The sequence below is a fragment of the Vitis vinifera genome, chromosome 18, assembly GCF_030704535.1.
Source record: "Vitis vinifera cultivar Pinot Noir 40024 chromosome 18, ASM3070453v1".
In the NCBI taxonomy this organism is placed as follows: Eukaryota; Viridiplantae; Streptophyta; class Magnoliopsida; order Vitales; family Vitaceae; genus Vitis; species Vitis vinifera.
The window spans coordinates 33,624,229-33,640,313 of NC_081822.1; the positions used below are offsets into that span (position 1 = coordinate 33,624,229).

The 16,085-nt window shown below is 31.8% G+C and overlaps 1 protein-coding gene and 1 long non-coding RNA gene across 3 annotated transcripts; one reads left to right on the forward strand and one right to left on the reverse strand.

The window, feature by feature from the left end:
* Positions 1 to 1,341: 1,341 nt before the first annotated feature.
* Positions 1,342 to 1,981, forward strand: LOC109121975 (uncharacterized). Its single transcript, XR_009465015.1, has 2 exons — positions 1,342 to 1,652; positions 1,741 to 1,981. It is a non-coding gene; the product is annotated as an uncharacterized LOC109121975 (long non-coding RNA).
* Positions 1,982 to 6,058: 4,077 nt separating this feature from the next.
* Positions 6,059 to 11,346, reverse strand: LOC100263726 (disease resistance protein RPV1). 2 transcript variants are annotated; one of them, XM_010647604.3, is made up of 7 exons: positions 11,101 to 11,346; positions 10,417 to 10,953; positions 9,144 to 10,227; positions 8,653 to 8,985; positions 7,768 to 8,562; positions 6,673 to 7,446; positions 6,059 to 6,347 (listed from the first exon to the last, which is right to left on the reverse strand). In XM_010647604.3, exons 2-6 carry the CDS (start codon positions 10,896 to 10,898, stop codon positions 6,751 to 6,753), a joined length of 3,390 nt encoding a protein of 1,129 aa, XP_010645906.1. In that variant the 5' UTR covers positions 10,899 to 10,953; positions 11,101 to 11,346; the 3' UTR covers positions 6,059 to 6,347; positions 6,673 to 6,750. The 2 variants fall into 2 exon arrangements, with proteins under 2 accessions (XP_010645906.1, XP_010645905.1); XM_010647603.3 differs by having other exon boundaries at positions 10,417 to 11,345.
* Between the last annotated feature and the right edge of the window lie 4,739 nt (positions 11,347 to 16,085).

Sequence of the window (16,085 nt, forward strand, 5' to 3'; positions counted from 1 at the left end):
GTATGGGAGAAATGAGAAACAAAAAGTAAAGGAAATTTAGGCTTAGCAATAGCACAAATATTGTGTTATTGGGCATTGATGTGTAGGTGTTAAAGTGGTGATTTAATAACTGATCCACTAACATGCACAGTTATAGGGAAAAATAAAGAAAATTTAATAACGACATATATATATATATATATATATATATATATATATATTCACAATTAAAGATGAAGAAAAAGGCAAAGATAACAACAAAATTAGTGATGGTTCCACCAAGAAAAAGACATGTTTTTGTGCAAATATTTTTTTAGTTTGTCTACTAATTTTCTAATGAATTTCTTCAAATTGAGAATTTGTCTAATTCTACTAGCATTATGTGTATTTGGTTGTCAAGAAAATAAAAAAAATTAACTTCATGATATTTAAGTATATATTGAGCCTTTTCTCCACCAAACAAACTACAAAAATTTAGCCTTAATTTTCTTAATCATACAATAAAAATGATAAACAAACCAGAAAGAACTAAAAAAATTAAACTAAATCAAAACCTCCAAACTGCAGTTTTGCCCTAAATTGGATACGAAATCTGTGGAGTTTTTAATCTAGGGCTGCTGAAATTAGTTCACAGAGAGCATATTTGCAAAAAAAAAAAAAAAAAAATGGATATGAAAGAGATAGGGCCGCAAAGAATTGGGTTTATATGCAGACCCAGTCTCTACCGTTTGGCCCACTGTTGGCATATTGGGCCTATTTCCACTGCCCATGAAATACCATGTCCACAACCATTCTATGGTTGTACTACAGCCCCGTACCCCAGGAAATTTACCCACTTGAATTTGGTACGATCATGACTAGTAGAGGCGGACCTCTCTTAAACACAACTGTACACATCCTTGAGTCATGATTTTTGCTAACCCCTCTAAACACAACTGTACACACCCTTTGGTCATGAGTTTTGCTAACCCTGACTAAAGTTGTGTGACTATCTCCTCATTTTCTCATAGTGTATATTTTTAAAAGTGATAATAAAAAATAAAAAAAATAAAAATTGGTCTTTATTCACTTTGTTTTTTAAAACAGTTTATAGAGAACTAACAGTCAAATAGTGCTATAATTATTTCTAATTTTTAAAAACAGAATCTTTTGTCTTAGTTTCATGGTAGGTTTTAAGAATATATGAAGATTATTTATTCATGTATTTTCTATAAGAGTTGAGTTACTGCTACTTTGTGTTTTTAAAAAATAAAAAACATTTTTTAAAAACAAGGAAACTTAATCCAAACAACACTCAAATGTGCATATAAATGGGCTTGAAAATGACTCAATTGTATATTTTGGTTCGATGGAAGTGGGTTGTCCTAATAATGCCTGCATTCCGAGCATTACTTTGGCCGCATCTCATTATTGGAGCGGCCCGTTGCAGTGTGCTCTGCGCATCTCATTATTTTTCTCCTTTTCACACATCACATGATTATCTTTACAGTGTCTTGTCTTGCTTCTTCTATCACATTTTCTTTCATTTATCCTCTAACACGCTTCCAGGACCAATTTGCAGAAGAAATGGACCCCTTTATTTACTTTATGTTGTAGTACAAGTCTTCAGCAAGTCCACTCAAATCTCTCATTTAGTGGAAGTGAGGCATGGCTTGGATTTCTCACCAACATCTGTAATTCTTAGATCCGCAGGTTCAATCTTTTGCTTCTTGTTCTCCTTTTCAGAATTATATTAATCAATAGAAGCACTTTTCTCTACAGGTAATTTGGAGTGGTAACTCAAATCTCTTCATCTCTTTACTTCTCCATAATGTGTGCTGCAACTTTTTCTTCTTCTCAGCGCAAGCATGATGTTTTCCTCAGCTTTAGAGAAAACACACCCAAGAACTTTATCGCACACTAATTATTAGAAAATTGATAAATGATAAAACATTTATTCACTGTCCAAGAATCTCATGCTAAATATGTTCAAGTAAACAAATATGTCATGGTTATAGGAGTCTATCCATCGCATATAGGCTTTAAGGGCATCGTGGCATAACCATGGAGATGAAGTCAGGACCTAAAAAGATCGAATGAAACGATACATAGACAAGTAAATCCCTTATGAATGGTAAGGTACTTCTTTAATTTTTAATTTAAGTTTAAGGGGATTCATCATTCGAAGGGAAGTAGGCTACTCAATAATATTTCTTTTATGTCGTAATTGAATAAAGAATTTGGAAAATCTAAATAATAAGGAAGAATGAATCATCAAGAAAATTAATAAGAAAGCATACCTATATCTATTGGAGTGTAATAATGGAGTTACTTAAATTTCACTCAACGAAGGGATGTGAGGAGAATAGCAATACGTTCCATTTAAAGATGCCTTATAAGTCTAATAAATTAATTAATTTAAATGATATTTTTAATATGCTAATAACAGATAGCACACATATACAATTAATATTAATATGTAGGCTCATAATTGATTTATATAATTCCAAAAACTCCATGAACAAAACAAAAGAAATTATGAAGCAAAATGTTAGTTGTAGCTTTGTACAGCTAACAATAAGTGAATGATAAAGCTAAATGTTCTTAATTTCAAAGCAGAAATGGAAAAAGAGCTATAATTGAAGAATGCTACCGTGAGAAATCTGAACACAAGAGAATGACCAATACTAATAACTAACAACTGTGACAAGTGTTTGGCGATGATGACTACAAAACTTGCAGCATACGAGGGGAATAAGTTGCTTCTGCAACAAGTAAAGAAAAGGCCCCATCAGCATGCGGTGAAGAGGAGGAAAGCACGTTGAAGGTCGAAATAAAACCATTGCCTCCACTTAGTTGCCTTGCTTTTACTTTCCATGTGACAATGACATCATCCCTTTTTAATCCAACGGCTAGATTTCATCTTCTGAACATTCAACGGCCAAACTTCATCCATGATTTATCCAACAGCTAGACTTCATCCCTTGTGCACAATGACCATATATTTTACAAGATTTTGTATATATAGAACATTAATAGTATATTGCACATTAGATTACCAATCAATCGCAACAATTTTAATATACATATATTTAAAAAAAATACTAATTTAATATATGTATTTTTCAACGTTTCATATAAAATTTTTAAGGGATTATTTTTTATCATTTTCCCTTGTTTTTTTCATTGTTATAAAAATTTTAGCAATATTAATACTTTCATTGATATTTATATAAAATCTGAGCATCGATATTTTTATTTATATATATATATTAAACATTAGATTAACCTAACCCCTTAAGACTCCATATCTCAATAAATATCATATAAAAAAGAAGTCATCTAAAACCTCATTAGTCTATATTTGGTTATTGGAAAGTTTGAATTCTAAATTATCCTATAGGAAAGGAAAAATTCAAAAATTCATTTATATAATCCCAAAAACAAAGGTATATATGAACCACCACAATTGAATAATAAAGCTAAATTTGCTTAATTAATTACAAATTTGAGAATATAATTGTGAGATTTGAATAAGAAAATGAGCAATAATAATAATTAAGCACAATCTGATGCTGCAGATGTCTCACAACAAAACTTCAAATATTTTAGGCAACTAAGAAAATCCTGAATCTGCTTGTCGCGAGGTGGAAAGCGCATTGAACGATAGAAGAAAATGATGAAGTCATGTGTGATGTGTTACAATTCAAGTAGAAAAGAAGTGCTTTGTTGACCTATTGGTCGGCTTTGTGGGTTTGCTTTTCCCCACATTATTGTCTTGCAATGTCATATGAGACTAATTGAACTTGCCAATTTTATACAAAAAGCAATATTTTATAGACTCTGATATTTGAAAATCTATTTGAATCTTAAGTTCTTTGAATGAAATTAATTTTTTTTTGGCTTTTTCTCTTCTTCAAACCAAGCAATAGAGAGATATGAACCAGTAGGCAATTATCCTACAAGAAAGACTAAGTTCCCCAATTCATTTATATAATTCCAAAAACTCATTTACATCCACCACAATTGAATGATAAAACTAAATTTGAGAATACAGTTGTGAGATATGAACAAGAAAATGAACAATAGTAACAACTAAACCACAATGTGATGCTGCAGATGTAATTGAAGCAGGAGGAGGAAAGCATGTTGAGTAATAGAAGAAAATATGAAGCCTCCATGCATTACACGTAAAAGTAAAAAAGAAACGCTTTATTGGGCTATTGGCTTGTGGGTCTACTTTTCCCAAACTTGTATGATGGATTTAGGATTAAGCATTTGTTTATGAATGGTGTGTTCATAAACAAAAAATGATGTTTTGGGGCTATGGAATCCATGAAGGAGGGTGGATGGTGGAGAGTGTCCTATATCATTTTGGGAGAATCATGCAAAATGGAGAGGAAAAAAGTACATGGTGGGTGGACTTACATTGAAAGGGAAAAAAAAGGATGAAGTTATAAAGATAAAAGGCCCCTTCAATCATTCATACTTTTTATTTTTCATGCCAAAGTCTTAAGAAAAAAGAGAATTAATTAAAAAAAGCCTTCAACTTTCTATATAAGGTAAAAATCCACTTTTAACTTTTTATATAATTAAAGTGAATGACATTTGACTCATTGATTATACAAAAAAAATACCAAAATTATTACTATTATCATCTATACTAATAGTATGAATATTATTAATTTTATAATATTGATATTAATATTATTATCCTATTAGTATTTTTATTATTATTAATTTCACCAACATATTATCATTATCTATTATTATTATTATTATTATTATTATTATTATTATTATTATTATTATGTTACTCCTTGATAGATATGTAATTGGGTGGGTCTAAGATGAGTCAACTATATCTCTACCCTGTTTAATTATTCAAACATATCATCCCATTCCTAGAAAAAAAAAATGTCAAATAAGAAAAATTTGAAAATTTGTCATATTTGTTTCATCTCATTTATTCTACATAGTTTATTTTATTTTATGTTTTAAAACTTTGTTTTGAAATCATCAAAAAAAAAAAAAAAAAAAGATATAATTACACATGATAGAGGATCCTTCTATACGTGGATAAAAAATAAACTTGACAAAGTGCTTCCCATTTAGTCAAGGCCAAGTAAGTTGAGGTTGTGCAAAAGGAAGAGGGGTTAGAGATAGTTGGAGAAAGGGCCAACCAACCATTGTAGTTATACCAAAAAAAGTCCATATTGCATGTGTTTCTATTAATGTTGTTAGTTAGTATATTTTAAAATTTTAAGTATGGTTTGAGTTATTTTCTTATTTTTTATTTTAAAAAAATAAAATATTAGTAACTTACCTCTTATAAAAATAGACTTCTCTATTATTGGAAGTAATTCATATTCACATTCTTTTAAATAATTTTTGAAAACTATTATCTTTCAATATAAAAGTTCCTATATTTTATATAGAAATTATTACTATTATTATTATTATTCTTCTTTTAAAAAAAGAATTGCAATAGCCCTCCTATATGAATATAAGACTTCTAGTATAAAATATAGAAATTTTAAAATTGCTTTCAAAATTTTCTGCCTTTTTCTTTTTTAAAATAAAAAACAGAAAATCTATTAAAACACCAAGTTAGTTATTTTACTAACAAATAATATTACAAGCATTGTCTAATACTAATAACAAATTTCCCTTTCAATCATTAACATGCTCCAATTTTAACTTTTTGTCAAAGTCATCACCACAATTTTTTTTTTTCCTTTTAATTCCAATTTTGACTTTTCATTCTTAAGCATACCAATAGCATGTGAAAAAAAAAAAAAGAGAAATAAATTACATGGTGAGGCATAGAAATCAACTCAAAAAACAAATGAATGACTCAAATTTACTTATGACCTACCTAAAATCTACAGTTCTACAATGGAGAGAAAATCGGACAAGAAATACCATATTTAAATTATAACCAAATAGAAGTGCGGACAAGCAAGAGTGTGTGAGATCAAATGCAGACTTTTGAAGTATGATGTAAGGTAGAGATAATAAAAGGAATGCAAAGGCTCTGGGTTGTGCTGAGGTTTTGAAGCATGCAGTGACTTTGCTGCACAGTAACTAATACTTCACATAGTAGTGAAACCAGTGATAAATGTATTGAGTGAAGAATCTAACAAATTAGAGTACTGTGAATACTATAGTTACGTAGAATGAAGAAAAACAATGCAACAACAATTAGATTCTGGAAGATTGGGTTCTGTTACAAGACCTTTTCTCTACTATCCTTCTAGCTCTGCTTCTGCTCCTGCTCCTTCACTAGAATAATCCCCTCATCAATCCATCATCCCAGTTAATTGCATTGCATTGCCCACTGCAAGAGCAATATGGAGGCATTCGTATATCCACTGAAGACGATCAACCTAGAGACAGACATGGGGACTCTGTGATTAGTTGCCACGATTAGTAAATGAGAATGCATAAATACAAATAGACTCAGCAATGATTCTAGTGATGTGCAATCATTTGTATCTTAACACATGAAATTGAAGATGCGTGAGAAAAAATATCACTTGTTCATCAAATTGTTTCAGGAATTGATGGGAGAGTAATTCTAAGCAAATCTAATTTAGAACAGTGTTATGGGATATTTTAACTCTTGCTTTAAACAGTTCTAACGTATCCTAATTAAGACATCTACTCAAAATCAGACAAGAAAGAAAAGCAGAAAAGAAACACACAACCCACCAAGAGATATTATGGGAAGATTTGGGTGCATATTAAGCTTTTGTCTGGACTGTTTCTCCTGATCAAGGGATGTCCTCATTAATGCCTGCATTTCAAGCGTTTCTGTGGCCGCATAACTGATTCAGAGTGATCCTCAGAGCAGGCAGTTGCAGTACTGGGTTCCTCCTCATCAGCAGTATGGTATTCAGAATTCTCTTCTTCTGAGCCATCAACATTAGAGCACCCATTTCCACTGGGTTCCCCCTCATGGATTTCTTCAAGGACAACAGTTGACTTATTAGGAGGAGGGGGAGGGGGAGGAGGAGAGGAGATAGAGTTGAATTGGATCATTGGGGGACTGTCGCCTACCCCATCTTCATTACTGTACACTAGACCAACCCCACACCTCTTAATTTCAATCTGACCCCCCATGGGGAATGTTTTAAATGATATCTTCAAGCGAGTCACTTGAGAGCAATTGCTCATCAGCTGGTGAAGTCGTAAATAAAACAGGCACACGTGATCCGACTCCAACCTTCCATTAAAGTGAAGCATACGAGGACCGATTTCAAAGGAGGAAGAATTGTCAAATGAGACCGTCATTGAAACAATGGTCGAGTAGCAGACTTGGGGAAAAATGACAACACTCAAAGCAAAACCCAGAAGGTTGGAATTAAACCAATTTGGAGGTAGCTCTGCTTTTACTTCACTCCCTGAGCTTTGATATGTTACCCAATCAGGTATTCTACTTCCAGGAATAAATGCCATTGATGCTATTGATGCCACGAAGTAACCCTGTAGAATGAAAATGATTAGGGTGTCGAAAGATAGAAATTGTTGCTTTCCTTCATTCATCATTTATTACTAATATTATTTGAATACACTTTCCTTTTGTCAATTTAAATTTTAAGTACTTTTTATAAGGAAAAAAAGTAAAAGGAAACATAACAAACTGTCTCCATATCTTTCATACTTCAACAAGATCTCAGCAATTATAAAAATAAAACACAACTTATTACAGAACCATTTTTTGTAATAATATATAATATGAACTTTATTGCAAGACCTTTTTTTAATAATTAAAGCAATGATTTATGGGATATAGAGAGAACTCACCATGAACTTGCGCTTTTGGTGCTTGCCAGTTGGAAGTAGTGACTTAAGTACTTGATGTGAGCCGCCTTTCAATGATGTGCAATTTTCTGCATAAATATGATATATGCTTGATGGGAGTTCTGGAAGTGCTTGCAGTCTTCTACAGTTTTCCAACTCCAGCCGTTTTAGGTTAGAAAGTCGACTGATGGTTGAAGGCAAAGTAACAAAGTCGTTCCCACCTAAATGTAAGTCTTCCAACGATGATAAGAAGCCAAGACTGCTAAGGTTTGGTTCATCCGATAAATTGCAGTTACTTAGGTTTAGCGTTGTTAAAGAGCATAAACCAGACAAAGGTTGCAATATGGAACCGATGGAATTTGAAGTTCTTCTTGGCAACAACCATAAGGTAGATAATGGTCCTTTACATCCCTTAAACGATAATATTTTAAGGTTTCTTAAGAAAGAAAAAGAGGAGGGAAGTACTCTTATAGCAATTTCATCTGCATAAAGTTCCTTCAACATTTCTAAGCTTCCAAAGTTCTCAGGAAATCCTTCAAATTTGGAGCAACCAGAAAGAATAAATGTTTCAAGAGATTTCAAATCACAAGTGCTGCTTGGAAGACTCTTTAGCATTTTGCAATTTTTCAAATTCAAGAAACTAAGATTCTTCAGATCTCCAAGTGATGAATGAACCTTACGTAAAGACACACAGTCTTCCAAAACTAACCGCTTAAGGTTGGTGACTCCTTGAAAATTTGGAGTTTCTATTAAGTACTTGGAGTGACTGAGATCCATGAATTTTAACTTTTCAAGAACCTGCCATGAAAGAAACTTGACTTTAAAAGTAGCTTTCATAAACATTACATACTCTCTAAAGATAATAACATGGGTAGATCATAAATTTACCTTCAATCCTTTCCAAAGTTGTTTAATGTGACTATAAGGCATGCTGAGTTCAACAAGATTCTTTGGATTGAAGTCAATGGGCAATGATTTCAAAGAGTATCCATAAAAATATAGGCACCTCAATTCATGGTAACAAAATTTAAAGTCCTTGGAAAAGTTCACTTTGCAATTCTCCATATTGGAGATATCTTTGAAGTTTCTTGAAATATTTTTAGATTTATAGACTTTGAGCAATCTAAGTCTATTCATCCTTGCAAGGGCTTGAGTGGTAAAGTCTAGCATCTCTTCTAAATGAGACAAGTTGAGGAATATGCCTTCAATTTTTTCAGTTGCCTACAAGCCAAGAAATTGAGTAAGTAAAAAGCATGCATAGTGCATAAAAGCTCACTAAAGTTTGTTAACATATAAATATTGAAAGCAAAATAATTCTTGATTTCTTATCTTAATTTGTGCTACATGAAATAAATTTCATATATATTTTTTGCACTTACCGTATTTTTTTGCAATACATCATAGATATCTTCATGGAACCATAATCTACTGCGTTTACTAGGCTCTTCAAGGGATTGTTGACGAACAATTTCCCTTCCCATTTCTTGTATCAAGTCATGCATCATTAACTTATTATTCCAAGAAATAGTTATGAGTGTCTTCTCAATGAGAGCTCGTATTCCACTAAGTGAGAAGAAGCCGCAACCATCTAGTATTTCCATTACATAATCTTTATCCTCTCCTTTAAAGAAACATGCAATGTCTAGAAATATATTCTTCTCCTTATCATCTAGCCCCTTATAACTTACTTTAAGTACTTCTTGAATTTTCATATTAGGGGTACTTTTCAGTTTGTCTAATTGATTTCTCCATTCTTCTTTGGTCATGCTAAATAAAAAAGAACCTAAAACTTCTAGAGCCAATGGGAGGCCTTGAGCATAACCTATTACTTCTCTTGAAAGTTCAATGAAATCATCTCTAAGAATTTCATGTTTTAACAAATAATGTGAAAGGAACCTTTTAGCTTCATCATAATTAAATCTCCGAGCCTCATAACAATTGAGTACTCCATGTGAAATTAACAAACGTTCATCCCTAGTGGTTATAATAATTCTACTTCCTTGACCAAACCAATCCCGGTTTCCAACCAAGCATTTCAATATTATTGGATCATTCACATTATCAAGAACAATAAGGACTTTTTTCAAGTGGAGCCTTTCCTTTATAGATGTGAGTGCCTTCATATTTAGATTTGGTTCCTCCAATAGTTGAGCTAGAAACTTTTGTTGTAATTTTATTAAACCCTCATTTGCCAAATCCTCCTCAACATTTTCAAAAAAACAGCATGCTTCAAATTGACCCCTGATTTTTCTGTAAATAGCTCTAGCAAGGGTTGTTTTCCCTATTCCGCCCATGCCCCAAATTCCTACCATCAGAAAATCATCAAACTCCAAACATAATCGCATTTCTATTTCTTGCATGCGAGCATCTATTCCAACCAAATTTACGGTATCACTAATAGATGTAGTTAACAACTTATTCAAAATATCTGTGACGATTCCCTTGATTAGTAGATGCTCATTCCTGCCATATTTGAAGCATAAACACATAATAAGTCTAGCTATCCACAAAAAGATAATAAAAATAACGGAAATATGAGAAGATGTGTGAAGACATAGTCAATATTAAATCTACCCTTATGTACAAAAAAAGTTCTGAATTCTATGTATCCGGTCCTTCACAAAATAAAAATAAGAGTGAAAAGAAAATTACTTATTTCTTGAATCCCAACCAGATAAATTTGCAACTTGAGTGAGAGCATCCTTCCAACTCTCCACCCTCTCCATGTTCTCAGAGTTCTCTTCATGTTTAGCCAATGCTTCCCCAAATGTACCCCTGTGTCTTCTCACTTCCGAGGGATCCACATCGTAGAAAATTGGGAAAACCATCTGTCTCTTGCTTTTCATGCACTCTACTATCTTCACCAATTCCTGTAAACACCATCTAGAGGATGCATAATTTTTCGACAAAACAACTATCGAATACATGGAGTTTTCGATAGCTGCAACAAGGGCAGGAGATATGACTTGGCCTCTCTCAAGCTTGTCATCATCGATGAAAGTGTTGATTCCTTTCTGGCACAAGGCGTGATAGAGATGGGCAGTGAAGTTATTGCGGGTGTCTTCTCCTCTGAAGCTGAGGAACACATCATAGCGCCTTTGAGAAGAAGAAGAAGCAGCAGCCGCAGAAGCCATTACCGAGTAGTAGAGAGATGAAGCTTGAGATATGAGTTGTCAAGTCTGAATTATCCTGTAGGAAAGAGAAAGTTTCACAATTGATTTATATAATCCAAAAACTTCATGAACAAAACCAAAGAAATTCTGAGACAAAATGTCAGCTCTTTGTATTATCGAAGAGAACTGCAAATCTGAAAATAGCTATAATTGAATAATACACCTGAGAAATCTGGAAAGAGAATGATCAATGATAACAACTAAACACTGTGGCAAGTGAATGTAATTGAAGCCAAGTCTCCTCACAAAACTTGAAATAATTGAAGGCAAAGATGTCGTCTATGATACAAGCAAGAAAATCCTCCCTCTGCTAAAAGAAGTGGTGAGGAGGCAAGCGCGTTAAACGACAGAAGAGAAAAGATAAGGCAAAGCAGGAAAAAAAAAGGGTTTGTTGACATTGTTGGCTTCGCATGTCATATCATAGGGAAAAGAGACAAGTGAAATGAGACAAGTGAACTGGGAAAGGTATGGCCTATTTCCTATTTGACCATTCAATTCTTCTTTTCTTTTCTTTTTTATTTTTGATTTTATTTTGAGGCAGCATACACGTTCGGTCACAATTATTTTCCAATCCACCTATGGACAAACAAGGCATATGCCATAAAAGACTTCTTCCACCGACATGCTTTGTTTTGCAGTTTTTCTTCGACGAGGAGAGGGCGTTCACCATTCAACCCAAGCTAGATGACATTCAACTTGCAGCACTGTCTTTTTTCCCTTTTTTTTTTTCAATATTTAAATTTTAGATAATATTTTTAACACTCATTGTTTTTAACACTTAAAATTCAACAATTAAGTACTTAATATTTAAATATATGAAACATCCTCTTGGCTATATTTTTATAAAAATTGATTTTATTAGCTGAAAATAAACTTTGAAATTATTCTCAAACATATTGCCACATTACGTATGAAGATGGGTCTTTCCAAGTAAGTGGTGGGTTTAGACCAAAATGGCATAAAAAAGCTGACAGTCATTCAAACTTTCACTACAAGATAAAAAGAAATAAAAATTAATAATGTATATTTAATTTATTCATATTAAACCCATAAAGTTTACTTGGATATTTTCTTTTAAATTCTTTTTAAAACTTTGATACTACTTATTGTGTTAGCATATAGTCAATTATGTCTATCTCCATGAATGAAATAAAACATTTCATTATATGATAGAAAAAGAAATAAAGGACAAAAAATAGATATAATTATCGAATTTCTTTGTATTTTCATCTTCACTTTTATATCTCTATTAGGTGGTTCTTACTCATTCTTACATCTACGGTACGGTGTACTAAGCCTTCTTATTTTACCAAGTGTCTCTCGCTTTTCCACATTTCTATTTCATATTTCTCATAAATTTTTTCACATAGAATATTTATAAAGATATTCTTACTAATCTTCCTTATTCTACAAAGAATATAATTATAATCACTTAAAAAGTTAAAAGCCAAAGGACTAACAACCAAAGGAGGTGAATGAGTGTTTTTCAAATATTATAACATAAGAATTGAGATTTTGAACCCAATTAAATATGTGAAAGGGATTTAAACTTGTTTAACTCAATTGAACCCTAGTATATGAAAGAAATCAATGAAAAAATGAATCACACACAAGAGATAAAAGAGATTTTATGAGGAAAACCCGTACACTAATTATGGAGATAAATAATCACGGGGTTAAAGACCTCTAATCTAATAATCCACCATATGAAGTCAAAATATATAAATTTACCTAATGGTTTTACCACTTACTCTCTAATATCTATACCTTAATCAACATCCACGATGCAACACCTCAAATCCAAATGGATTCATTTCAACTTCTATGGGAAAGCAGGTCCTAACGTACAACTCAAAATTCAATTAATAAATTATGAGAGTTTGGGAATTATGGGGCAAGTTAGGGTCGACTCTCTTACGACATTCATCTCAAAACACATTTAGGTAAGATATATATTATAAGGGAAAATCTAGTAAACTTGGAATCAGTTATAAATCATATTTTATTAAAAAAATAATTTAGAAACTTAATAGTTTTAAAAAGATTTAGATAGATTTCATATTTTAAATTTAAAAATATTTGGAAAAAAAATTCTTTTTAAAATTTTTAATTTAACTTCTTTTTTAAATTTCTTTTCCAATTTCCTTAAAAGATTTGAATTTTTTTAAAAAAAAATCTTGATTTTAAATCCTCAATTTAAAATTTCTTTTCAAATTATTTTTATTATTTGAAAAGATGATTTTTTTTAATTCTCAATTTAAAATTCTTTTTTAATTAATTAACATATTTTAACTCAATTAAAACTTCGAATCCAATCCTATCTTATAAAAAAACTAACTTGTTTTTACTCAAATCTTTTCAAACTTACCAATGAAGGTCCAATGGACTAAATGACAAGGTCGCAAAAGAGTAATCAAACTGAAAACTAAATTTGATTATTTGAAAAAGAAAAATAATAAAATAAATCTGAAGATGAGAATTGGGAATAGTATAATAATAACTAAAAACAGTGAAAAATGATAATACATGCAGTAGTTTCACATGTGATTGAAGACATCAAGTCTCTCAGCAATACTTGCAGTGTATTAAATGAGCAAGTGGATTTTGCAACAAGTAAATTAAATGCATGTAAGATCATTGAAGAAGAAGGGTCATTGTTGACCCACTTATTTTATCTAAACATACTAAAAAATAATTTATTTTTAAATGAAGGGTATTAAAACATTAATTGTAATAAGCTGAGAGTACTTTGTATAAACATTTTGTATAAATTAAAGTTTATTATTTATTTCATAAATATTTTGTATAATTTATTTATAGTGAGGTGGTTGGGCCATTAAGAATTTATTGGTAGACTTGCCGACTATATTTTTAAAGCTAGAGTGGTTGGATAGCCAACCAGACACCTTCTCATTTAATGTTGAAATTAAAAGAACGGTTGATGAAATTGATCGATTGATTGGTTTTTCTAGAATTTTATTTTTGGGTTATTTAGTTTGATAGGCTAAAATAATAATCAAATGGTAAGAATGACCTTCTTCCTTAATTTTGCTTAAAGATGATATATTTTGGATTATTTTACCATTTTAAACTGTTTTCCTCCAAAAGCACCGTATTCCCTTTATTTTGCTCTTTTTTTTTTCTACTCATTTATCTTGCAAACATTTTTTTACTTTTTCACTCTAACATTGATTCCAACATACTCTCTCTCACTACATGGCTAAATCTTTAAATACCGTGACTTCAAACTTTTCTTCTTTCTCATTTCATGATCATCCATTATATTTTTAATTTACTTTATTTTTTGCAAGACACTTTGGTTAATTATCATCTCATAATGCTCTATCCACCATTTATTGGTGTTCATCCAAACTGTATTGACTAAAAAAAAAATCACTTTCTCTTTTTATTTTATTATTATATTCATTTCGTCTTTTTTTTATAATATATTTATATTTTTATTTCACTTTTTTATTATTAATTTCCTAGGGTGTTGACCTTAATTGCATGGGAGTTAAGTTCAATTTAAAAAATAAAAAATAATAAAAACCTAAATAAAGTTAAGCTTTCAACCGTAATGATATTTTGAACTATACTATAATTAAGTTTTATTAGAAAAAAGTTAACTAGTGTTAAGTTTCCTTCTCATTTGTGGAAAACTTGAGTTGTAATGTGATTAAGTTTCATTTAAATGAGGTTAAATTTTCATTTCATTTATAAACCTTAATTAAAATATTCATATATTTGATCTCATTTTCAAAACCAAATAAAAAAGGAAAAAGTGAGTTTCAAAACTCGATGTGCGAGAAAATGCTTGTCTATTAAAAAGAAATTCTAAAATATCAAACACGTCGGCCATGCACAAGGCTTTTGGTGGGTTCCATTCCTGTGCATCATTTGATATTATTAAAAAAAAAGAAGATAATTTTAAGAATCTTCTAACAAATGCTTGAAGATTTTAAAACAAGAAGAGAGGAGGTTGCTTGGTAGGTGAGCAAGCCGGCATCAAAAGTAGGGCAAACTTTGCAGAGGCATTTTTTAACTAATCTCACATGCATCTTTTAGGAAAATATAAACTACCTATTGATTACTACTCAAAAAGTGCTATTTGATAGCCTATAATTAATCCTTTTAAACACTTTTGAGTAGTAGTTTAGGCCTTTTAACTCAATTGGCATGTTAAGGATCCTTTAAAGCAATTTTGATCACTTTGTGTAAGTTTTGGTGTTTTTGATAGTATATTGATCACCGAAGCAAGTCAAGAATGAGGAGAGCTATGAGGAATCATGGGCAAAGTTTAGAATTCATTTGCCAAGAGTGAATCCGGATTGCAAGGAGAAAAAGCGAAGAGAATCTGCCATGAAGCTTATTCTTGATGATAGTCGTAGCAGCCACTTTTGGAGCACTTTCTGAAGTCCAAATGATGCATGCTATATACCATTTCAAAGCTCAGGAAGTCAACAATCCAATGCTTCAAACGGTGTGCAATTCGGAGTTGAAACGAAGAAGTTGCAGCCATTACAAGCCAGTCACTCCGAGCTGAAGCAAGCATTTTGCAAAGTGTTGCGAAATCACCCTTTTGTTGCGAAGTGATTTCGCAGCACTTTTGTACAGTAAGGTGTTTCTCCTTCTGACGATGCACGAACCATGCCGCGAGAAGGGAGCTGGAAACCTCAAGATGGAAGCCAACTTTGTGACTCATGCCCAATTGGTGTCTCAGCTGATTTGTATTCAGCTGGTGCTCCTTGATTGAGGAAGTGATCAACAAAATTTATACCTATAACACCATACACTAGGGTAGCAAATACAAAGCTACTATAGTATAGTGGCTCTAGGATCGTTCACTGGGAATGATGAACAAGCAATCAAGGATACCAATTCCAAGTGAATTGGTCTTGTTTCATTTCACGGTTAGCTTAAGAAATAAAACACAAAATTTTGATTGGTAAAGGTTGAGACTTAAACTAACTAACTTAACAGAAGTTTGGAATAATTTAGGAAGAAAAACATTCCTTGGAGATTTAGGTTCACTGGGGTGGTTCCTCATGCAAAAGACATAGCTCCGGTCAGATGGTTCATTTCCTCGCATTAGAGATTCAACTTATAGTCAATTCTCTAACCGGTGATGTACAGAGACTCCTTCAATTA

What these genes read in the sequence shown, in the direction of transcription:
- LOC100263726 (XM_010647604.3), bottom strand. Translation starts at nt 10,898, where the DNA reads ATGGCTTCTGCGGCTGCTGCTTCTTCTTCTTCTCAAAGGCGCTATGAT. An exon ending in ATGTATTGCAAAAAAATACG is followed by an intron (nt 8,986 to 9,143) that starts GTAAGTGCAAAA and finishes CTTGGCTTGTAG; the next exon opens with GCAACTGAAAAAATTGAAGG. An exon ending in ACCAAAAGCGCAAGTTCATG is followed by an intron (nt 7,447 to 7,767) that starts GTGAGTTCTCTC and finishes TTCATTCTACAG; the next exon opens with GGTTACTTCGTGGCATCAAT.